The 25,906-nt window shown below is 43.1% G+C and overlaps 1 protein-coding gene across 2 annotated transcripts in view; it reads left to right on the forward strand.

The window, feature by feature from the left end:
- Window positions 1-25,906, forward strand: part of PDCD6IP (programmed cell death 6 interacting protein) — a 322,785-nt gene that overhangs the window by 26,249 nt on the left and 270,630 nt on the right. For both annotated transcript variants that reach the window (XM_069214865.1, XM_069214874.1), the window contains exons 2-3: window positions 13,208-13,262; window positions 14,990-15,059. In XM_069214865.1, the coding sequence (XP_069070966.1) occupies window positions 13,208-13,262; window positions 14,990-15,059 (125 nt within the window). The remainder of the gene's footprint in view (window positions 1-13,207; window positions 13,263-14,989; window positions 15,060-25,906) is intronic.

The following is a 25,906-nucleotide window of genomic DNA, read 5'->3' on the forward strand; positions in this document are numbered from 1 at the left end:
TAAGGGCTTCGCTGCAGGGCCTGGTTGGATTAACATATAGTAACTGAAATTACTTTACGTAAAAAAACATAGTAATTCACTGAAAAAAAACAAAGATTACAGGGACGTTGTAGCTAGGTTCTGAATTTACTCGTACAAAATCATAGAAATTGAGCAATTATAGTTAGTTATTTAAAGTAACTATAACTTTCGCCTTCGCCATGCACAGCCAATTACTCCACATATTATATCATTGATGATATTATCACTGCAACATTTGCAATACATTTATTGATAAGAAAACTGTGCATGGCGAGGGCGCGCGTTATATTTACTTGAAATAACTCTAACTATATCTGCTAAATTTTTCTATGGTTTTGGACGAGTAAATTCGGAACTTAACTATAACATCCCTGTAACCTTTAGTTTTTTTCCAGAGAATATACATACATATAGTCACTGAAAAAACCAAAGGTTACAGGGACGTTATAGTTAAGTTCCGAATTTACTCGTATAAAAGCATAGAAATTCAGCAGTTATAGTTGGAGTTCTTTCTTCATACATCCAGCTACTCTTCAGTGTGTCCAATATTTTCCAACTGTCTGAAAGCCCTATAGATAATGGTGGGAGAACGCACTCTTGATAAGGTCAGAAAGATGAAGGTCTCCATGCCACCATCAACAGTTGCTTCACACCTTCCTGTCTCTACCTCTACCTGGGGCCAGTGTGTGGTTGCCACACAGCCCAGCCCAGCAACAGAGTCAAGCCCTCTAAATCTGCAGATCAGCAGCCAGCTACTGGTAAATGTATGCTTCAGGTGAAACAGACACTGTGAGCACCAGAAGTAGTCGACCTCAGGTGACAGACTAGTAGAATTGACTTCAGACTGCACCTCAAATCTGCAAGATCCAGGCACCTAGGAGAATCTATTTGTGGTGCTGACTAAGATCTTTTATAGATGGAATTGGATAGTTATACGTCCATACAGAAATTGGTGACAGTATTCATGGGGTTTAGAGCATAGTGGCTGGCCTAGTTGGTGGTTCGGCTTAAGAGCCTCTTCAACAGAAAAAAAAATGTAGTTTCAGGAATGTGAAACACAACAACCGGAGCTCTTCTCCAAGCAAGGTGGTTTTGAAACTAGAAGGTGGCCAACAGCCATAATCACGAATACTAACTTTTTTAGAACAAGGGGCATAAGGAATTTATGAGAGGTCTGCGTTGCGGTCCCAAGTATGATGCATCCGTTGTCTCATACATATATTCTTCAGTTCTGCAACCAGACTTGAACAAAACAAACTCATGGTTTAGCAGTCGTGTTCAAGAGTACATACAAACACACATGTCTGGACCAAAGGGGGCATGGGATGCCTACATAGAAAACAGCACTTACTCTAGTACTGGGTAAGACTATGAAAATGATACTTGTAGCAATGTCAAAATCATCAAAAACACCAAGGGGGTTATTCCAACTTTGGAGGAGGTGGTAATCCGTCCCAAATGTGACGGATTTACCACCAGCCGTATTACGAGTTCCATAGAATATAATGGACTCGTAATACGGCTGGTGGTATATCCGTCACTTTACTGTCACTTTTGGGACGGATTACCACTTCCTCCAAAGTTGGAATAACCCCCCAAATGTTCAAAGAGGCCAGGGCTTGGCTGCCAAAAGCCTGGGTTTATTCACATTGTTATATGTCCCTACCATTCGTAACACCTACTGTGCTGCCGCTTTCCTCGACTTGTGGTCACGAAATGCCTAGGAAGAAGGATTATTTCCCCCAGGGCCTCAAAGAGCATTGGGAGGCATTATTACCGACATCAGGGCACTTGAACAGGAGCCAAAATCGAAATTTGAGTAGATCTGTTGCCTCAGTCAGGTCCTGCACCTACTGACCCATCTGGAGCAAACCCACTGGTGCTGGTTGAAAAGATTCACAGCAGTCTTTATAATGAAGTTGGAATTTCAATACCCCTTTTTTGTTGTTATTTGTGCATGTTAAATAGGGTGGGTCCCTGGACCACATAGTACACATCTCTACGGTCCTGAAATGCCTGTTGGTGAGCATTGTTCAAAGATGTAACCAACCCCAGTTTCTAGTGTGCCCAAAGTCAACTGGAACCTTTTAGTACAAATTAACAGAGGCTGGGCCAAATGTTGTGGATACCAGCGCTTGCACAAGGGGGTCCAGGCTCCTTGAATGTTACTGCCTAGATGACGTAACTGTGATATCAGGTGACAATCCTCTGGTAGGAAGATTTTGATGTTCTGTTAGAGCTACAAAGGGCTGAGAGGAGAAAGAGAAGCAACAATTAAACGAATGATGGTGATACACTACATATATAGTTTTACACTTTGACAAGGAAACCCTTCAAGCAAAACGGAGAGCACATGCACCTGTTAATGTAGCAAAATCTAAAGTTATCCAGGAAGTATGACACACTCATTAAAAAAATATGCTCCTACAACTTGGTGCAACCTTGATAGTGGATAGTAACCTGTATACTCAGTATGAGCACACCAGGCGATTAGAAAGGACACACGACTGACTGTGCCCAGCGCCTGAATACTCAGTTAAGTAGAAATTGCAGAAATCTGTGTAGTATAAGCAGATGTAAACCTAGTACCCAAGACACAATTATTACAGCACAAGGAAATGGTGGTTCTTTCCTCTGGAGTAACATGGCAGGTTTTCACCTTAAAAATTAAAGAAATAGTGCTTTCTCCGTTTGTTCATGTATATTTTCAAGTCCCTTCCAATACCTATCCATCAGTAGTCCTTAAGCAGGCACTAACGTATTTTAGAATGTGTTTAATGCAATAACTTACCATGGATTGCCAAGCAAAGTACTTTGCAGATCCCTGCCAAGTGATATACTGAACTTCTATATTTATACTCTGAGCACCAACTTGGTTATGACTATACACTGAGCAACATTTTATATTGATAAATATTGAATTGCACTTGAGCACACACGCCACAATACTCCCGGTCAGAATCTTACATCCCCACAAATAGCATAAGTCACTTTATTAGACCCCGCCCTTCCCCACTCCACCTTGATGACTATGAAATACTGTGACAATAACTCAAGGACTTGTGCAATTGCAGCATTCCCATCACTATCACTCCAATATTTAGCAACTCTGAATTTACACTAGGCTTCAATAATTGTAGTGTCCATTAATGGGTATCAATGTCCTAGAATGCCTGGGACAGCTGTACAATTATGGATTACCACTTGACTTCATCCAGCATCTGTTAATGCAGATGATTCACAACTCCACTTGAAAATCTCCTTTGCTTTCAGTTCAATGCCTCAAACACTATTTGCATATCATACAGATCTGTATGTCCAGCGCCTACCTGGAGCTCAACCCAATCAAGAGAGAATTCCTGTTATTTGTCAATAAAATAAATAAGCAACAGTACAAACCTGGCTCAATGACCTGAACCTTGGTGACATCAAACCTCAACTTTCGCTGAATGGCAATTCACTTAGATTCTCCCTGAAGACCAACGTTATCCTCAAGGAACACAGTGCCACATAACAAAATGGCTTGGTACCATCTCTCCTCTAACGAAAGTCAAACAATTTCTTCCAGAAAGCATTTTCAAAACTGGTTTTCCAGCGCTTGTACTTTCGCATCTGGATGGTGTTAATGTCCAACTCCAAAGCCTACTTCACACTGACACCCCTTAAGAAATATGATTGCATCACCCCCCCCATCCTGGATGAACTCCATTGACTACCCTTGCCGGCCCACACTATCTTCGAAACCACTGTATCATTTACAAAGTCATCACAACCAGCACCTCCACTTATCTTGCAGACAAGCTCATGATCTCTAGTGAATCTCGACACACTTGCAGCCAGGACACCATCAAATGCAGGCGAAGATATGTAAAGAAAAAAATATGACGGCAGGCCATTTCCATCTGTACACCCATGTTCTAGAACAACATCCCCAGTGTCCATCAGGATCACCCCAGCGCTTCTTCAGTTCTTTAAAGAACACTATATCACAGTGCACACCCACAACCTAGCTTCTTCTCCTTTTACTTTATGCTTGTCCAGTGGCGTAACAAAGGCCCCTGTAGCCCCTGCGGTGTGGAGGGCGGAACCGAGCTCCAGGGTCCCCCTCAGCACAGTACACTGTGCACGGGTGGCAGGCCCCTGACTGGGTCAAGGTGGGAGGGGGCCCCCTCAAGGTACTTTGCAGGGGGCCCTGTCAAGTTTTGTTATGCCTCTGTGCTTGTCTTTGACCACGTTCAGTGATGGGGTGCTTCTTGGCTAGGTTTGCGCTATAGAAATACCAAAAGCATACATATGTACAGCCATACATACACACATACATACATACTTACATAGCACACCAAAGTAAGGCACTGATTATCAGATTGTTAAGATGACATGGAACCAGACCCAGGACAGCCCTCGTTTCTATTCTGGCAAATCCTTCTTCGAAGAGAGAGAGCTGCCAGATACTTAAGAATTCTATGAGAGGCTGTAATAGGAATGTAATGTGCATTGATTTTATCCTCACACAGGGAAATTTAAAAAAAGGCACATTTAGAAGTCTTAGCAACAGAGGCTATTTATCGGCTGCATTTGCCCAGAATGCCTTTGGGATATCCACTGCGTTTTATAAAACCTTCTTGTGGTAGACCTGCTCTGTTACTGGGGGTAAACCTGTCCTTCATCGTTGATATCACTATATTCAGACTCGTTTATGTCCCTTTGTGGTTTAATGGAGTTTCCCAGTTCATGACCTTAATGTGCTCACTCAGGCAGTTTAATTACAGACTGCATCCTATTGGCTTGACTTACCTTGACGCAGCTCTCACTGGATGTAATGTTGTCAAAAGTAAATTATCTGCAATAGTTAACAAATCGGTCAGGTTTTGAAAATATGGTCCCTGTTAGAACTTAATGTCCTATTAGTAGGTTATGTTATGTCTGTACAGATCTTTAAATACAGACCCAAACAATTGCTGGCTGTCTTCCTGAAATGTTGGACCAACACCAGATATAAGGTGGATAGGGATGTAAGGAAACCATTTGAGTTGTCTTCTTAACTTTACACCACTTGGAATTTATTGTGTTTTATCACATGTTATTCCACCACAGGATAAATAATGTGTAGGGGAAATAATTTCACTGTGATTCTTCTTCAAAGTGAAATTATTTTAGTGTCTAAGGCGGCAGAGGCTAAACTTGTATAGATTAGTAAACATTCCGTACGAGTGTGAAAAGCATAGAGGTGAAAAATGTAGTATATTCTTTTTCAGTAGTACATTGAAGCTTCCAGCGACCGCGAGTACATATAGGATGGCTATATGAAATACAGAAATGTAAGGATAATTGAGGAAACAAACACCTTAGTACCATCAAGCCATACAAAATGTATTCTGACACATTGCAATATAATTGTTAAGATAATTGCAACACTGAGGGGCGTTACGGATTGGCATCACTCAGCTAAGATGGAAATACCTTTGCCAAGGTGTGTTGCTCTTACTTAAAGTAAGAGGAAACCATGCCAAAGAATGCAGAACTCTTAGTCTGGGTAACGAATTTATTAAGGCATTTCCCAGATATCAAATAAATGAAAATAAGCATTTAACTCCAATGAAGTAAAACGTGTATACACAAGAAGAATCATAGCAGTTAAACACAGACAAAAATGTGCAATGCGTCAACTGTGAGTGTGTGTGTATGTATATGTATGTGTATATATATATATATATATATATCAAATATATGGTATGACCCTGTTCTGGTGAGAAAAACAAAAACACATTCTGTGTGAAAAACAAGCTCTGTGTGGAAAAACCATGCACTTCCGTGGCAGCATCTGAAACAATGCACAAAATGGTGTCAATGGTCAAGATGTAGTCGGTGGTCAAATACACATAGCATTACATAAGGGTAATAATAATAAGTGAAAAAAGTAGTCTTAATGATGCATGCAGCTTTGTGAAGATTACAAATGATAAAACAGTGACACAGGTTTATCTGTACTATCTTGTGCTTATTGTTAAGATCAGTTCTACAGCTCATTTCTCCACAGTACTATAAAGAAATGTATCTGATGCGAGAATGGAATCTTTTTATTTCCTAGCAAACGGAAGGGTCTTTATGCCTGCATAAGTGCCACAGCCTTGCTTATCTAGCAAAGCAAGTGTTGCTTCATAGTATCTTATTTTTATTTTTCCTCATTTATACGAATAGCATAAAAAAGAAAATTCCTGTTTATCGCCTGCATTTCTTCAGTCGAGATTGTAGTGATTGCTTTTGTTCACATGATTTTTCACATTTTCCAAATGCCTTGCATATCTTTTACTGATAGAGCCCTGTAAAGACAGAACATTTTAGGTACTAGGTACAACAAAAAAGGCAATACGTTTTCCACCCACCTCTGGACCCTCCCCAAAGCTGTACACATTGCTTCACAGCTTCTGCAGAGGATTCTAAGGCAAAATGTCCCCATTTGGCCGGTCTCTCCTTTCAGAAGAGACGTACCCATCTGTGTCTTATGCTAGACTCCTCCCTACTTAGCTTTTGGGGGGAAAAATTTGACCTCCCTCAATGAAGGGGGGGAGGGAGAGGGAAGGAGCAGGGGGGGGGTAGGATTTGGGCATGTGAAGTCTCTAACATCCCTGGACAAGAATGGCAGCAACCGCCCGAATTTTCACTAAGCTATATTTTGTTCCTGATGTTGTTTTGTTCCGTGCCGAATTTAGCATGCTGTCCTCACTTGTTTTGTACTGTATTCAAGGTCAGATAGGGCTAAAAAAAAAAATCCCATGTATCCCAAAGAAAAGAAGCATTTGTAATGCAATGAGTCTCGCGTTTGCTCGAGTTAGAGCTATTAGTGTTGTGAATTCCTAACTGGACATTACTTGCGCATAATTTTAAACTGTAAAATAAAACAGTTAACATAAGCGAGCCGATTCAAAGCACCACGGTCGCCATGAGCGCAAGAGTTATTGGCTCCCTGTGTGAGTGTCTAGAAAGGATTGCGGCTGGCATAAAAGGTGAATCTAAACCAGAGGAGGGACCATCAAGCGCTGTAACAGGAGGAAGTGTGGCGTAGTATGATGGCCAACAAAAATGGTCACTTAGTGAAATCATCTGGGAGGGAGCGCAGCACACACAGGAGGCACATTTCACAAAATGCACCAATACAAATGAAGCATTTAAGACAAGTGCAACAAAGAATAAATAGCAAGAGTGGGTGTGGTTAAAAGTCCACAGAGAGATGACAACAGGCCAGAGCGCTTGCGCGCTTGACCCTAAAAACTGATAAAAGTGCTTTCACTATGCATTTGTCCTAAGAGAATGTGATCTTATGTATATGACATTTCTCAAAAAGTAGAAATCAGAAGTTCACAAAGACGCTTATGGGTTCACTTGCCGAGATAAACATCCACAAGTGCACAATTCATTGATTAGAACATTTCCACTAAAAGGTGTGGGATTTTGGAGTGCTCTGCCTAACAGCAGTGTGTCTCTTATTTACTTACAAGTGTATAACCAATGCAAACCACAAAGGCACATTTCTCATGCTTTAAATTAGCATGGAACAATTAAAACATTGCACAGAAGGCAGGTGTCCGTCTTGACGCTGCTGATCAGCAAAAACAATTGCTGTTAGTGTTTAGAAAGAAATGAACAAAAATAGCGAGGATCTTAAATAGGGAAGGCCTTTTGATGCCGTATGGACTGCATTTCTCTGTGAGCTGGCTCAGAGACAGCAGAACAGGCTGGTGTTTTGCTACTGGAATCTATACGGACCACATATTTTACATTAAATCGACAGTGGCGGGGCAATAGGGTAGAGAAGGGCCATGGTCCTCCTCTGGCTTGCTCTGCTGTTCCTGTGGCACCCAATGCCTGGTGCCCCATAGTATCATGCATCTTACATTTGAAAGGAAACTACTTTGTTCGATTAAACACTGGATGGCCAGTTTGTTTTCAGAAGAATTGATTGCATTGCAAGAGCAAACTGCATCACAATTCCTTTTGCTTTATTTGACTGATGGGGCCCAGGTCACGATTAATATACGGGACAAATCAAAATAAAGCATATTTATTAGGATAGAGTGTTTAGTATGAGCTCCTTAAAGTGGGAATAAGTTTGAGACCCAGCCTGAAAGAAAAAACAGGAGCAGATTTATCATGCCTTTTCACCCCAACAAAGTCCCACCACAGTCGATTTGTTGATGGAATATGAAAGTACGTACCTCGTGGCCAAAACAAGTTGCCTTCTGGGAGATGTAGTCGGCTCGGCTCCTCATGTCACACTAGCTATCGTCTTACAATATTACGTAAACAAAATTATTAAAGATCTTAAAAAACAATGCCTGTGCCTGATGCTCTTTCATGCAAATGGGGCTTTGTTGTATACAACTGTATGTTATCTATCAGTGTCCTTCTAGATGTTTGGTGGGCGAGATGTAAAAATACTTGAGCTTACAATATCTTCCTACTGAGAAATTCTCTTACACTTAACACAGTTACCTCTTCGACAAAGGCACTATCCATCGTCATTCCCAGAGGCGTGCAGGTCTCTCTCTTTCACTGACATTGGTTTTTCGAGGCATGCTCGGTGACTAACAAGCTCTGGGGCGGCCATTGCAGGCTGCATTGATCCAGGAAGCAGATCCGAGCTGCAGTTTTGAATGGCTGTTGTTGGATGGGTTGTCATGCCTCTGGTGCCAAGGGAGCACAGCTTTCTGGAGGAAGAGCTCCTCCCTTCGCTGACAGTGTCAGTCTCAGTATGGGAATGCAGTCTGCAACCGCCACAGCTGCATGGGCTTGCAGGAAAAGGAACAAAAGAGCGCAGGAACGCAATCTGTTTTATGTTTATGTACCCTTTGTGGTCAATTTTTTGCTAATACATACCGTTTTGAATTTTAACAGTGCTAATTATATTTAAAATAGCGCTCATAGTATTTATGTAGTATTCAAAGATTCTCATAGGAGGACTTTTTTGAATGCCCTCATCGTTTGCACTTATAGAAATTGGCCTGCAGAGATGCTTGCATATTCATTTAATTGAGGATCAAATAGCCTTCTCCACTGACCAGAACAAGGGGTCTGACCATCTGTATTTTCTCACAGTATTCAGAACGAGCATGACTGCGCCGTGTAAAACGCAGCGCAGTTGCACTGTGTAGGAAATAAAAAAGAGAAAGTAGTCAAGAAACCATGCTGAAAACACAGAGCCTCGTATGTTTTCAGTAGTTTACCAGCGCACTTGAGGAGGGCTAAACAACAGAAAAGGCATGACAAATGCATGCCTTTCACTAATTAAATAAAGTGAATTTTGAAAGGCAAGCCCACGAGCCAATGAAAGTAACAGGCGCAACCTGGACGTGGTTAAAAGCCCATTGAGAGATTACAACAGGGACACTTGACCATAAAAATGTGCAGATCACAACCTTCCCCAAATTGTTGCAGAGTTAGTATCCAGGGCTAATTTTGGGAGAAATTATTTTAAACAGCGCATTGTAAATCTTGTAGGGCCAATAACATTGTTCAGGACTGTAAATACGGTAACTATGAAAAGTGAGTCTCATTGCCTTGCATAAGGTGGTAAAATACAGTCTTCTATCTGTGAATGTCTTGGACTCTGATTACCTCATAAATCAATAACAAAAAAAAGAAACAAAATAATGCCAATGTGTCACTTGCAGATTTAAAAAAGGAAAAAGATAGCAAAAGGGATGACTCCTTCATAATATGCGTTTTTTACCTAAAAGTCTCTAGCGTTTGACCAAAGTCTTCTCTGGTATTCTACAAAAAGCTTAGTGATCTTATGTAATAAAGAGAACTATGAAATTCTGTCTTTTTTATGGATGCATAAAAAATAAAGCCTGAGTTTACAAAATGTGGAAAGGAATGTCTGCACAATATAGGAGAACAGTTGATCCACAGCCAACAGTTAATATCCCGATTTAAAAAAAAAAAAAATAATAATAATTTTTTTCACTTCAGCCTTAAAGTGTGGCCCATTGAAAAATTGCATGTGAATCAAGAAATGCAGCAGCAAAGGACCAGTCTTGGAGCCATATTTGTAATATCGCTGTTTTTCTACTGCTAGAGTACGTTCCGTTCGACCGACATGAGCATAAAGGCTTCAAAGTTCTCCTGGCCAGTTTGGTTTCATAGGCAGGTAGACCAGTATGCACTGATGGAAATAAAGTACTTTTTTGGGAAAGAGTAACAGCAGACAGCACCACATTAAGTTCTTGATTACATTCTTGTACTTGCAGTATTGGATATTCATTATGCTGGTCTACTTCATACTGCTCAGATATTGTCCTGCTTGCATTTACCAACTTGGTCACCAATTATTAAAGTAAGGCCTGCACAGTTGCAGTTAGGTTTTGAGGCAAAGAGCAAAGGTTCGCAAGATCATAATTGGCTTGATTGTGAATGAAGTTAAGTTCTTCTGTCCAGGCATGCTACACTGGCTGATAGGGTTACAGGAATACTCAGACCTGCTAGTCTGACTTTAAGTAGCTGTGTCCATTTTGATGCACTTTGCTACAAAGCTAATGTTGAGCCAACATTATAGATTTGTTCCTCATGCAGGTCAAATGCAACGTTTTAGTAAAACACTCTCCCTTCTGGAAGTTCTATTTCTTCTTGGTCACATTCTTTTCTTCTTAGCCTTTATTGGCCTGTTCTGCAACTTTCATTGTTATAAGATTTACGGCATGATCGTTTAGGGATCATTTTTATAGTATACACCATCATTCTTGATGCCTGTAGGACATACATTCCACAAGTCTGGAAATACTTTAGCCAGTGGTTGGTTGGTTGACTCAGGAATGCAAAGATTTAGTTGGGTTGTAAGAATTGTTAAGAATTGACATAGCCCATCAACGATTTGTTTGGCTTGGAATCATACATTTGGGAACAGATGTGACTGTCAAAGCAAATATTGTGGAGGCCTTGGATCACATCAGTGAACATGACATTTGCAGAGTTATTAAACTGGTTAAAGAGATTGCTGTGAGCAGCATCTTTTGCTGACCACCTTGTTTCTCCTGTAATCTGGACTGTGTAGACCACCTCATACCATCCTTCTGTCCTTTTGTAAGACTCACAAGGAAAGCTTCAAAAGAAAGTTACAGCCCTGGGAATTAACTTTGATTTTTGGATCAATAAATATAGGAAAATGCACAGCTGCTTCATAGCGCTTGATTACTTGGCAAAAAGAAACTCTGTACTTGTATTTACTGTTTCTTGGGCCCTCAACAAACCTTGTCCCTCAGGCTCCGGACTGGGCATACTAGGACTCTATGTCGACAATGCAGGACAAAAGCACACTGCAGGGCATGGTAAAGACACATTTCTGCAAGAGTTTGACTTGGACTTTAACAAGTACTCTATTTAACACTTATTTTGAACAGCGCACCACAGGAAGTTTGCACTATTATTATATGGTATGCCATAGACAATCTACAGTAATGACTTAGAATTATGCTACTTCAACAACTTCCCAATTTACCTTATCCAATGATTTTTTTCAGGAACTAGACACCCTTTTGGAAGACCTAATCTGGTCTGGTCTCAAGTGTTATAATTCATTTACCTAAACCAGTCTCCAAATGTACTCTTGGAAATGGCAACACACTTCTCTCAACAGTATAAATTCTCAGTCTTGGATCGTGTATGTGGGCGATGGATAAGAATTAGGTATTTGTTTGTATGCACCCTTCTTGTCAAAAGCTTGCATTTGTTCTCAACTTACAAATACATTACTGTAAAAGCCTATCCACACTGTGTGTGTGTGTGTGTGTATATATATATATATATATATATATGTGACTTTCGAACTTCATGTGTTACAACAAGTGAGATACCCATGATCCCAATGGAACTGAAAATGTGATAATAAATGGCTTTCCCAGAGGGCTGAAAATCAGACTTGCCTGTTTTAGAGTCATACTCTTTTTCATATATCTTGATGTATTCCATGTCCATCAAACATCAATACCTGGTTAAATTAAAATAATCAGTTTCATTAGACACTACACTTTTTGGGTTTGGCGCAGCCAGAGTGTTTATCATGAACAAGAACAATGTACAAAGAGGGAGTCTGGGTTAGCAATATTTTGTCATTGTATTGTTTGGGCCAGCCCCTTCGGGCGTTCCCTAGCTAGGTAGCCAACTACATTTTGAGGCTGCCCGGCAATCTGGTGATGGTTACATTTAGGCCTGCCCTGAGCTTCATTGGTGTGACCTAGGGTATTGTAGCATGATTTGCATAAGAGAATGAAATTGTACTGTACAGGTGAATGCTTTATAGCCTCCAGTGATGGCAGGCTAGCCACAATTGGGAACATTGGTATTCTATGCTGGTAGAGATGGTAGAGCAATTGGTAGAAGAGTAGCACAGTTGGAGAGCGAGATAATGTTGTAAGATGTAATCTTCCCTCTGACACAGGTACAGAGGATTGGTGTTCTTGTGGCAATATGTAAGGCATTGTGTGTATGCCCCAAGCAACCAAACATTTTTTGTCTGGGATAGAGAAATCGTAGAGTGATCTAGAAAGTTTATGGCTTGTGGCATGTCTTAACCCCATGGAACTGACAAACTGCATGTGGAGATTAGGTGGGGAAAAGAAGTGCATGCTTTACAAGGATCCCCTTCCAACATTCAGTAAATGCCGTAAATACCCTAAATATTCTGCATCAAACAATGGTATTTTACCTAAAAGGATGGTGGAACTACACTCCTGATGGTTCTCTCCCAGAACTTGAGGCCACTTATGACTATGGCATTTTTGTTTATCAAAGTAAGCTGTGCTGGAAGAAGCATCCTTGTGCTTCATTTTCAGGGCATTTGAAATGTTGTTAACACCAGAGCTATGTTCTTTCTTCTTGATGAGGAGTCAGCACAGATTATCACTTTTATTACTACATTGCAAATCTCTAGTTCGAGTTTAATACCACAGTACAGTGAACTTTACTTGAAAAAAATATTCTTTACTGCCTCACACATTGCATATTACAGTTGCTGTACAAAAGAAAACTTCTCTTTTAATTGTCACAAGGACTCTGCAATGTTCTTTTCACTTACTGCACAAATTTTGCACTTTGCGTCGTGGTTTTTAGGTCTTTCCTGCTTACGGTGCATGCACTATGTTCAGTTTACTGAATCACCTAATATGTGACCATATTTTTTTATCCTATTTCTTAGGTATTATGATCAGCTGTGTTCCATTGAGCCAAAGTTTCCATTTACTGAAAGCCAGGTAAGATTTTGTTTTCCTTTTTTTAATTATTTTTTATCTGTCCATTGCATTTTAATTTATTGTTGAAATTATCTAAATTATCTCTGCATGATGTTTTAGTTCTGTGTTGAGAAAAAATTAGATGTTGCACGGGCTTATGTTATATTAAAAAAATGAAAGAAAAAAAAGTGCAATAAGATATCGAACATACATCTAAAACGAACCACTTAGGCAAACTTGAAATTAATCTCAGGACAATAATTGACAGAGTGATAATGTGACACACCAAGCAGACTTTCTTTTACATTGGAGGGGCCAGTACTGGCTGGTCTGAAACCGGTCATGACTAACACATCCATTGGAGAAATCTACTACTCGGCAGCTGCTGACGAAGAATTGGCAGGGGGAGGCTAGGAGGATACTGTTGTCCCTCATCCGCCCGCACCCATCAACAGAATCAAGGATGGACTAAAACCAAGTAGTCCTGCTCAAGGAATAACCAGTAAATAACGAGTAACTATTCTTTTTTTTTCTTGCGTCCCAGTTTCTCTTCCCCCTGTGGTTTTACTTGTTCAGGGCGATGTGTGCTTCTGGGTTAGAAGTGTAGGGAGGAGGAAGTTGCAGGGTTAGGAATTTGTTGCAATTTATATGGGGCAAAGACAAAATTATCTTCAACGATCTTGCATTCACGTCCTCAATCATAAAAAATGATTCTGTATATTAGGTCACTATCCTCTCTGTGCATGGGTTTCTGCCCGTTCAGCGCAGCAAAGTCTCAATTGCAGCCTCTCTTGACACATGTGGTCACAGCTCACCACTTCAAAATGGCTAATGCCCTTACAGCAAGACAGTCTTCTTGCGGTGGCCCCTCCTGGCCTATGGAGTCGCAGCTCCTCACTGCGCTCAGGCTCCAGCCCGATTGGCACAGCAGTGCACACGGTGCAAATTACCCATTATAGCGATCCACACGCTTTCAGAGAGCATAGAAAGATGAACTGACATACTGCATTAAAAAGAACCACCAGAAAAGTATTTCTGCAAAGAGTTTTTCAAACCTGCACTTTGTTTCAGTATTTGAATGGTCTTGGGAGAAAGCTGGGTTGTAAGCCCGAGATCAAAGATGTGCCATCTGCATTTCAGCTCGGTAACCAGTGAATCAAAATGGTCCCTATGTTGCTTGAAATATGGTAGAAGCAGCAGTGCCAAAAGCCACCTATTAAAAAGGTTTAGGTAACACTTCCGGAGTCTGGCATTTGTTTGGGTTGTTTCTTACATTTAAGAATTTAGGCATTGCATTTACTTTAAAAACATTGTTGACACTTAACTTTAATGTTGCAAATATGCCTTGTGCTGTATGTGCTGTATACGTTCTATGCTTGTTACGTTTGGCATGTGGGCTAAGGAAATTCTATGGGTGGGCAATACGTACCAATTTAAAACCATAAAATTGATTTGTCTGTCTATTTTGTTTTCTAATTTTCACTACTTATCTGAGTTCGAAAATGTCTCTTAGGAAACAATAGAGTAACCAACAGTATAAAAATGTTTATGATGTCTTAGGGCCCTATCTTTGAATTCTGTGGCAACCTCTTTCTCTGTGGAATAATCAACTTGGTGCATCACTTGACAGGCTAAACTTTGATGAATAGAGCCACTTGGAATTCTAACTTTCATTTTTGAATTACAAATGTTTTCCTTTTATTTTTTTTAAATGCAACATTTATAATAATCTGTCCTTTTTCACCCAGCTTTGCTTGACGTTTACTTGGAAAGATGCTTTTGATAAAGGATCCCTATTTGGAGGTTCTGTTAAACTTGGTATGTATTTTTAATCAAAAAGTGTGATCTTTCACATTTCCTCCAATTTTGTTTCATCGAATTGATACATTGCTGTTGGCCCCCAGGGTGATTACCATTTTGTCAAAAGAAAATAGATGAAATCTAGCAAATCATGTCTATCAGTTGGGATTGAAATGTTATACTTGCTAATTCTCTCACATCAGGCCACTAACTCAGATGCAGCAGAAATAGTATAGTGGTTATTCCAACATTACAAATTTACTCATTTAACTAAGACCCCTGTTAGAGTTGAGTGTAGCACTTCAAATGTGGCATATGTACTCCTTGTTGAAGTCAAAAGCACAAATGGAAGCTGGAAATAAATTGCTTACTCCCTCTCTCCTCAGTGTCAGCCAGTTGATATGGGGTTTGAAATTCTTTGTGGCAGTGTCTCAGTCCTTGGGTCTTGATGTGTGCAGTAGAGACTAATTTCAGTGACGTACACAGTCTCCGTTCTTTTCATGTAATAATGACAGAATGGGGCCAATTAACCCATACAACAACTTCTGTTCTTTCTGTCTGTAGGAAGGTAGCCTCTTTCTAGCCTTGTTACCCCCTCTTTTGGCCTGTTTGTGAGTATATGTCAGGGTGTTTTCGCTGTCTCACTGGGATCCTGCTAGCCAGGGCCCAGTGCTCATACAGAACACCCTATGTTGTCAGTGTGTTTGTTATGTGTCACTGGGATCCTGCTAGCCAGGACCCCAGTGCTCATAAGTTTGTGGCCTGTATGTGTTCCCTGTGTGGTGCCTAACTGTATCGCTGAGGCTCTGCTAACCAGATCCTCAGTGCTTATGCTCTCTCTGTTTTCTAAATTTGTCACTGCAGGCTAGTGACTAAATTTAGCAATTCTCATTGGCACACTGGTACACCCATATAATTCCCTTGTATATGGTACTTAGGTACCCAGAGTATTGGGGTTCCAGGAGATCCCTATGGCCTGCAGCGTTTCTTTTGCCACCCTTAGGGAGCTCAGACACTTCTTACACAGACCTGCCACTGCAGCCTGAGTGAAATAACGCCCACGTTATTTCACAGCCATTTTTCACTGCTCATAAGTAACTTATAAGTCATCTATATGTCTAACCCTCACTTAGTGAAGGTTGGGTGCCAAGTTACTTAGTGTGTGGGCACCCTGGCACTAGCCAAGGTGCCCCCACATCGTTCAGGGCAAATTCCCCGGACTTTGTGAGTGCGGGGACACCATTACACGCATGCAATATACATAGGTCACTACCTATGTATAGCGTCACAATGGTAACTCCGAACATGGCCATGTAACATGTCTAAGATCATGGAATTGTCACCCCAATGCCATTCTGGTATTGGGGTCACAATTCCATGATCCCCCGGGTCTCTAGCACAGATCCGGGTACTGCCAAACTGCCTTTCCGGGGTTTCCACTGCAGCTGCTGCCAACCCCTCAGACAGGATTCTACCCTCCTGGGGTCTGGCCAGCCCCAGCCCAGGAAGGCAGAACAAAGGATTTCCTCTGAGAGAGGGTGTTACACCCTCTTCCTTTGGAAATAGGAGTGAAGGGCTGGGGAGGAGTAGCCTCCCCCAGCCTCTGGAAATGCTTTGATGGGCAGAGATGGTGCCCATCTCTGCATAAGCCAGTCTACACCGGTTTAGGGATCCCCCAGCCCTGCTCTGGTGCGAAACTGGACAAAGGAAAGGGGAGTGACCACTCCCCTGACCAGTACCTCCCAGGGGAGGTGCCCCGAGCTCCTCCAGTATATCCCAGACCTCTGCCATCTTGGAAACAGAGGTGTTAGGGGCACACTGGACTGCTCTGAGTTGCCAGTGCCAGCAGGTGACGTCAGAGACCCCCTCTGATAGGCTCTTACCTTTCTTGGTAGCCAAACTTCCTTTTCTGGCTATTTAGGGTCTCTCCTCTGGGGTATTCTTCAGATAACGAATGCAAGAGCTCACCAGAGTTCCTCTGCACTTCCCTCTTCGACTTCTGCCAAGGATCGACCGCTGACTGCTCCAGGACACCTGCAAAACCGCAACAAAGTAGCAAGACGACTACCAGCAACATTGTAGCGCCTAATCCTGCCGGCTTTCTCAACTGTTTCCTGGTGGCGCATGCTCTGGGGGTCACCTGCCTTCACCCTGCACTGGAAGCCAAGAAGAAATCTCCTGTGGATCGACGGAATCTTCCCCCCTGCTAACGCAGGCACCAAAAGACTGCATCACCGGTCCTCTGGGTCCCCTCTCATCCTGACGAGCGTGGTCCCTGGAACACAGGAACTCTATCCACGTGACTCCCACAGTCCAGTGATCTTTCAGTCCAAGTTTGCTGGAGGTAAGTCCTTGCCTCCCCATGCTAGACTGCAAACCTTTGTACTTCGTGATTTGCAGCTGCTCCAGCTTCTGTGCACTCCGCCAAGGATTCCTTCGTGCACAGCCTAGCCTGGGTCCCCAGCACTCCGTTCTGCAGTGCTCAACCCTCTGAGTTGGCCTCCGACATCGTGGGACCCTCCTTTGTGACTCTGAGCCAGCTCCAGTTCACAGATCTTCTAAGTGCCTGCTCCGGTACTTCTGCAGGTGCTGCCTGCTTCTGTGGGGGCTCTCTGAGTTGCTGAGTGCCCCCTCTGTCTCCTCCTCCAAGGAGCGACATCCTGGTCCTTCCTGGTCCCCAGCAGCACCCAAAAACCTCTACTGCGACCCTTGCAGCTAGCAAGGCTTGTTTGCGGTATTTCTGCATGGGAACACTTCTGCAACCTTCAGCACGCCGTGGGACATCTTCCATCCAAAGGAGAAGTTCCTAGCTCTCTTCGTTGTTGCAGAATCCTCAGCTTCTTCCATCCGGAGGCAGCTTCCTTGCACCTTCATCTGGGCTTTCCTGGGCTCCTACCCCCAAGGACACTATCGTGACTCTTGGTCTTGGTCCCCTTGCCTTGCAGGTCCTCAGATCCAGGAATCCGTCTTCAGTGCTTTGCTGGTGTTAGGGGGATTCTGCAAGAACCACAATCACGACTATAGTGTCCTTTTTGGGGTAGTAGGTGTACTTTACTCCTACTTTTCAGGGTCTTCGGTGGGGTATTTTGGACACCCTGACTGTTTTCTTACAGTCCCAGCGACCCTCTACAAGCTCCCATAGGTCTGGGGTCCATTCATGATTCGCATTCCACTTTTGGAGTATATTGTTCGGGTTGCCCCTAGACCTATGTTCACCTATTGCATCCTATTGTATTTCTACACTGGTTGCATTACTTTTCTTACTCTTACTTACCTGTTTTGGGTTTGTGTACATATAACTTGTGTATATTACTTACCTTCTTACTGAGGGTACTCACTGAGATACTTGTGGCATATTGTAATAAAAATAAAGTGCCTTTATTATTAGTAACTCTGAGTATTGTGTTTTCTTATGATATTGTGCTATATGATATAAGTGGTATAGTAGGAGCTTTGCATGTCTCCTAGTTCAGCCTAAGCTTTGCCATAGCTACCTTCTATCAGGCTAAGCTGCTAGAAACACCTCTATTCTACTAATAAGGGCTAACTGGACCTGGCACAGGGTGTAAGTACCACAAGGTACCCACTATAAGCCAGGCCAGCCTCCTACACTGTCCAGATGTATGTTTATTGAAAGTTAACAGTGAAAAGATAACTAGCCATAAACGATAGAAGCCATTGGATTTCAGAGCATTCATAAACAGTTTTATCCAGCCTTTTCTTTTCAAATGCTCCTGCTCCCCAGACTGCCCTCCCCTCCCTCCCCAAATACTGACCCTCACAATATAATGTTCTTGAGTACACCTGAGCATTTAAAATTTTGATGTATCGCCTTTATCACCCCCACCACACCTCCTGCCAGATTCTTTTCCCTTCAGTCCATTGTGGAGGTAACACAAGTGTTGGTGTCTCCTTGGAAAAGTATTTCACCAGATGGCCAGTGTGGACCATAATACATTGTTCCATTGGAAAATTGAGGGGATCTGACTTCTTCTGTTGAAAAGGGATCACTAATATTGCAACTCCTGAGCATTGCGGAGCTGTATACCATTAGACCTCTGATAAATAACCTTATGACTTTTGACCATCTCAGAAGGTGGCTCTATGTGATCCACATGTTTAAATAATCAGGGAATTTAACTTGTCATAACTACGTTTTGGAAAGTTAAACACACACTACTGCTCATGATAATGAAAGGCAAAATAGCATGTTAATCAGTTAGCATCACCTCTCTCGGGCTCTCCTCTCACTTCTTTGCCAATAATGTGCAGATTTTCTTCTTCCGCTTCCCTGCCACCATCACTCTTTTCACATATACTCTTGCATAAGTATGTGGTGCATTATTGCCTCAATTATACCAGTCCCCTACTACAAAGCAACCATAAAGTTTACCTACACCTTACTTTCTACACAGTTCAACCCGAAGTTAGCTTCTTGATCATGAGTAAGTTTCATGCTGCACAGTGTAATAAATCTCAATGAATGCTTTATCACTCCTTTTGACCAAGTGATCAGGTTTAAGAGTTGCATACTCTTTAACTAATCTGTAGAGTCCCCATTCTACTGTTAAGTTAGTTGGCTTCTTGACACTGCCAACATTAGAACTTTACAAAATAACACTTTTTTTTAAAAAACACAGCCGTGTTTTCTTTAAGGAGAATGGGCTGCATTTTAAAAGCAAACACAGACCGTACTTTACTGACACCCAGCAAGCCACCATCCCTGTAATGACCTCCAATCCTAGTATATCACAGTTTGCCACCTACTAATTAATATTCATGACGTAGACTCAATTGCTACCCACTACGTTTTGGAATTTCAACAACTAACCTATTAGTACATAGATCGGTTCTTAAGCTTATTTAGTGGTTGCAAAAAATACTGTTTGCAAATTGCAGTCAGCATCTTGCAAGCAGTAAATAGCACATATGGCCCCTAGTTCACTAGAAGGAAACTGCAGATGTCACTTTGGCAGTTTCACCAGTTATGCCATCTCCCATCTGATGAGACATCTAAATTCCAAGATATCTGAAAGTCGTTACTCTGATTTTAAGAGGATGAGCAGCAATTCATGATACCTGTGTCCATAGTCGGTCCCAGGCCTATATCGGAATATTTAGCAGATAAATAAGGGCATCATATACATACGTTGAAATCGCTTGTGAGCTTCAAACTGCCTAAATGCGGATATATATCCTTCAGCTCAGGTTTTGTGTGCTAACAGCTTGATTACTGGTGTCAGTTTTCGGATTAAAACTAAGAAGAATATATGAAAAAATATATATAGGTTGAGTTGTATGATCAGCATTTTTGATGACTTGCGGTTTGATTGGTGTCTCTTCTCATAGTTTATTTAGCTTCTCATCTGATATTTCAAATATCCAGCAATCACTCCTACTTCATGGATGATTACTTGGACTTTGCTGCTTTAGTTCTCGTATAAATTCTCCTAATTGCCTTTCTTGGTAATATCAGTATTCACTGGGGCAACCTAATATTTTCCCTTTCTTCCATACTCAGCGACGTATTTCTTAGTCACAATTAAGAGGTGGCATATCATGCTCATATCCATGTTAAAATTGCTTATAGTCTTATCCATTTCTGTTACTTGGTTTGTGGGCCTGATTTAATTATTTGGATTCCCTAAATGAAAGCGTCTAAAAACCTGTTTCCATTTGATCGATTTACCATGTTCTGTTCTTCATAATGAACTCCCCAATTTGGAATTTCATCTTGTTATCTCTTGCGTTGGTGACATGTTTATGTTCCCATTCTATTGCTCTGTGATGCATAGAAGCAAGTTCTCCTCTCATATTACCATTGTGAAGCCTATGTTACAGCCATAAATGCCTTCGTCCTAGTCCATCGGAACTATATGATTACCTGATTACCTTCTCTTAGGGGTAAAACGTGGATTTGTAAAGAAACTTATTAGCACAGAATACCGGTGTAAGTAGTGTGGTAAACAAGGAACTATGACAGTGTATTCAAAGAATGCTACACACTTCATTGGCAAAAAATTCAGTTTGTGAAGTCTTATCATGCACTTTACCAAATCCCCTCCTACAGCACAAATTGCTTTCCAGCCAAATTGGTTCTTTGCTTAATTTATGGTCTTTAGGTGGTCTTTCTTTGGTTTTTAAAACAGTTCATGCAACGTTGAATTGTCTTGAGGGTGAAATCTGACTTCTGTAATTCTATCTTTGTAATTTATAGGCTCTTAAACCATTGTACATTTTGAACTGCAATTAAACAAAGCTATTTGAAGAAAAGTATCTGCACTAATTGATGGCCAGGTTCATCTGATTGGCTTGAAGCTCTCTGGTACGCATGTCAAAGTATATACTCCACTCCAATAGATTTTCAGGATTTTACTGAGCTTGTGCTCCAAGTTTAATGGGCCAAGAAGCTCATTGGTCTCGCAGTTAAAATCATGCAATCTCTTACACAATCGATACATTTGTTTTTACTACTAAGTCTGCATTCTGTGGTACAAGTATTACTAACACAGCTGAATTCTGCACCCTCTTCATTGTAAATGATTAAGTATTGTTTTCACGTTGTGCCTTCTTCCTGTATTAGTGAATATATTTGTTAATAATATAATCAACAAGGTATGTGTGCTACTGGCTCAAATAGTCTGCATTCGCCAGATTCTCTACTGATTCCTTACATCATCTGTGAATGACTTACTTTCTCTCATACCATTTCTAATGTACATTGCTTTGCCTTTTCTATGATTCTACTCAACACTCTGATCATCTTCTTCAAAAGATAGAAATAATTCTTTTTTAAGTTTCCTCTTGGAAAGTGGAATAGATTTCTTGCCTTATGAAGAAATGACATCTTCACAATGTAGATATTAACAATTTCATCCAATCGCTGGTAGTTCCGATCTCTGGGCTGTACTAGAGATGGTGGTTTTTGTGGAATCCTAACAATATATGCTTAGCATGTGCTGACTGCAGATTACATTATGCACCCTCCTGCCAACTAGTGTTGGGCCTGGACTTTGCAACTTGTTTTTATCGAGGAAGTCTTTTATGGTCAGTGTAATATCTCCTCCTCCTCAAGGCACTGCACTTGTTCAACAGTTCCTTTGTTGGATAATTCTTTTTCCACCATCCGGCTCAGACAAACTTTGTTGGAACTCTGTAGTGTTGACGCCCATACAGCCTATGGGGCGACTAACGGATCCAGCAGAATCAAAGGTCGACCGAGAGCAACACAAGGCTCCTGCAAACGTTGGAACAGTGCAAAATTTGAGTGAAAGCAATCTACTTCCACATCGTCACCTTTCCACACCAGTTGAGAACGCTTATCCAGGAGGTGCCTTCGGTGTGGGGCAAAATATGCATACTCAGACACCCATGAAGTCTGTAACTTGAGTCTGTCGCCGGAGCACAAGGAGCAGTACTGTTCTGGGTATAACAGGTTTAAAAACAATAAGATGCTGAGAAGCAGCCATGATCAGCGTCTAGCACATAATATGGAGATGAGAACAGTGGCTGAGTTCTCTCAAGAAGAAGAGCACAGTGAGGCAGAGCTAGTCACGGAGGTGTAGGAGGCTGGCCTGGTTTGTAGTGAGTACCAAGGGGTACTTACACTCTGCTCCAGGTATCCCTTATTAGTGTAGAAGAGGTGTCTAGCAGCTTTGGCTGATAGAAAAGGGTAGCTTAGCAGAGCAGCTTAGGCTGAACTAGGAGACATGCAAAGCTCCCACTATACCACTGGTGTCATATGCACAATATCATAAGAAAACACAATACACAGATGTACTAAAAATAAAGGTAATTTATTTTTATGACAATGGGGGTGATTCTGACCCCGGCGGTCACGGACCGCCGGGGCCAGGGTCGGCGGGAGCACCGCCAACAGGCTGGCGGTGCCCCGCAGGGCATTCTGACCGCAGCGGTTTGGCCGCGGTCAGATGCGGAAAACCGGCGGTCTCCCGCCGGTTTTCCGCTGCCCATTAGAATCCTCCATGGCGGCGCAGCTCGCTGCGCCGCCATGGGGATTCTGACAGCCCATACCGCCATCCTGTTCCTGGCGGTTCTCCCGCCAGGAACAGGATGGCGGTATGGGTTGTCGGGCTCCTGGGGGCCCCTGCAGTGCCCATGCCAATGGCATGGGCACTGCAGGGGCCCCCGTAAGAGGGCCCCACTTTGTATTTCAGTGTCTGCTTTGCAGACACTGAAATACGCGACGGGTGCCACTGCACCCGTCGCACCTTCCCACTCCGCCGGCTCAATTCTGAGCCGGCGTCCTCGTGGGAAGGGTCTTTTGCACTGGGCTGGCGGGCGGCCTTTTGGCGGTCGCCCGCCAGCCCAGTGCAAAAGCCAAAATACCCTCAGCGGTCTTTCGACCGCGGAGCGTTATTTTGGAGGGGGGGAAGTCTGGCGGGCGGCCTCCGCCGCCCGCCAGACTCAGAATGACCCCCAATATGCCAAAAGTATCTCAGTGAGTACCCTCAGTATGAGGATAGCAAATATACACAAGATATATGTACACAATACCAAAAATATGCAGTAATAGCAATAGAAAGCAATGCAAGCAATGTACACTCACAATAGATTGCAATGAGAGCACATAGGTATAGGGGCAACACAAACCATATACTCCAAAAGTGGAATGCGAACCACGAATGGACCCCAAAACTATGTGAGCTTGTAGAGGGTCGCTGGGACTGTAAGAAAACAGTGAGGGTTAGAAAAATAGCTACCCCAAGACCCTGAAAAGTAGGTGTAAAGTGCACCTAAGTTCCCCAAAGAGCACAGAAGTCGTGATAGGGGGATTCTGCAAGGAAGACCAACACCAGCAATGCAACAAAGGTGGATTTCCGGACGAGAGTACCTGTGGAAGAAGGGGACCAAGTCCAAGTGTTGCGACAAAGTCGAGATTGGGCAGATGCCCAGGAAATGCCAGCTGAGGATGCAAAGAAGCTGCCACCTGATGGTAGAAGCTGTGGATTCTGCAAGAACGAAGAGGACTAGGAACTTCCCCTTTGGAGGATGGATGTCCCACGTCGTGAAGAAGCTTGCAGAGGTGTTCCCACGCAGAAAGACCGCAAACAAGCCTTGCTAGCTGCAAGGGTCGCGGTTAGGGTTTTTGGATGCTGCTGTGGCCCAGGGGGGACCAGGATGTCACCAATTGCGTCAGGAGACAGAGGGGGCGCCCAGCAAGATAGGGAGCCCTCACAGAAGCAGGCAGCACCCGCAGAAGTGCCGGAACAGGCACTACGAAGAGGAGTGAACCGGAGCTCACCCAAAGTCACAAAAGAAGATCCCACAACGCCGGAGGACAACTCAGGAGGTTGTGCACTGCAGGTTAGAGTGTCGGGGACCCAGGCTTGGCTGTGCACAAAGGAAATCCTGGAAGAGTGCACAGGAGCCGGAGCAGCTGCAAATCACGCGGTACCCAGCAATGCAGTCTAGCGTGGTGAGGCAAGGACTTACCTCCACCAAACTTGGACTGAAGAGTCACTGGACTGTGGGAGTCACTTGGACAGAGTTGCTGAGTTCCAGGGACCACGCTCGCCGTGCTGAGAGGGGACCCAGAGGACCGGTGATGCAGTCTTTTGTTGCCTGCGGTTGCAGGGGGAAGATTCTGTTGACCCACGGGAGATTTCTTCGGAGCTTCTAGTGCAGAGAGGAGGCAGACTACCCCCACAGCATGCACCACCAGAAAAACAGTTGAGAAGGCTGCAAGATCAGCGATACAAGGTTGCAGTAGTCGTCTTTGCTACTTTGTTGCGGTTTTGCAGGCGTCCTGAGCAGTCAGTGGTCGATTCCTTGGCAGAAGGTGAAGAGAGAGATGCAGAGGAACTCTGATGAGCTCTTGCATTCGTTATCTAAAGAATTCCCCAAAGCAGAGACCCTAAATAGCCAGTAAAGGAGGTTTGGCTACCTAGGAAGGAGGATAGGCTAGCAACACAGGTAAGAGCCTATCAGAAGGAGTCTCTGACGTCACCTGCTGGCACTGGCCACTCAGAGTAGTCCAGTGTGCCAGCAGCACCTCTGTTTCCAAGATGGCAGAGGTCTGGAGCACACTGGAGGAGCTCTGGGCACCTCCCCTGGGAGGTGCAGGTCAGGGGAGTGGTCACTCCCCTTTCCTTTGTCCTGTTTCGCGCCAGAGGAGGGCTGGGGGATCCCTGAACCGGTGTAGACTGGCTTATGCAGAGATGGGCACCATCTGTGCCCATCAAAGCATTTCCAGAGGCTGGGGAGACTACTCCTCCCCAGCCCTGACACCTTTTTCCAAAGGGAGAGGGTGTAACACCCTCTCTCTGAGGAAGTCCTTTGTTCTGCCTTCCTGGGCCAAGCCTGGCTGGACCCCAGGAGGGCAGAAACCTGTCTGAGGGGTTGGCAGCAGCAGCAGCTGCAGTGAAACCCCGGGAAAGGCAGTTTGGCAGTACCCGGGTCTGTGCTAGAGACTCGGGGGATCATGGCATTGTCTCCCCAATGCCAGAATGGCATTGGGGTGACAATTCCATGATCTTAGACATGCTACATGGCCATGTTCGGAGTTACCATTTTGACGCTATACATAGGTAGTGACCTATGTATAGTGCACATGTGTAATGGTGTCCCGCACTCACAAAGTCCGGGGAATTTGCCCTGAACGATGTGGGGGCACCTTGGTTAGTGCCAGGGTGCCCACACACTAAGTAACTTAGCACCCAACCTTTACCAGGTAAAGGTTAGACATATAGGTGACTTATAAGTTACTTAAGTGCAGAGGTAAATGGCTGTGAAATAACGTGGACGTTAATTCACTCAGGCTGCAGTGGCAGGCCTGTGTAAGAATTGTCAGAGCTCCCTATGGGTGGCATAAAAAATGCTGCAGCCCATAGGGATCTCCTGGA

The sequence above is a fragment of the Pleurodeles waltl genome, chromosome 2_1 (genome assembly GCF_031143425.1).
Source record: "Pleurodeles waltl isolate 20211129_DDA chromosome 2_1, aPleWal1.hap1.20221129, whole genome shotgun sequence".
NCBI lineage: Eukaryota > Metazoa > Chordata > Amphibia > Caudata > Salamandridae > Pleurodeles > Pleurodeles waltl.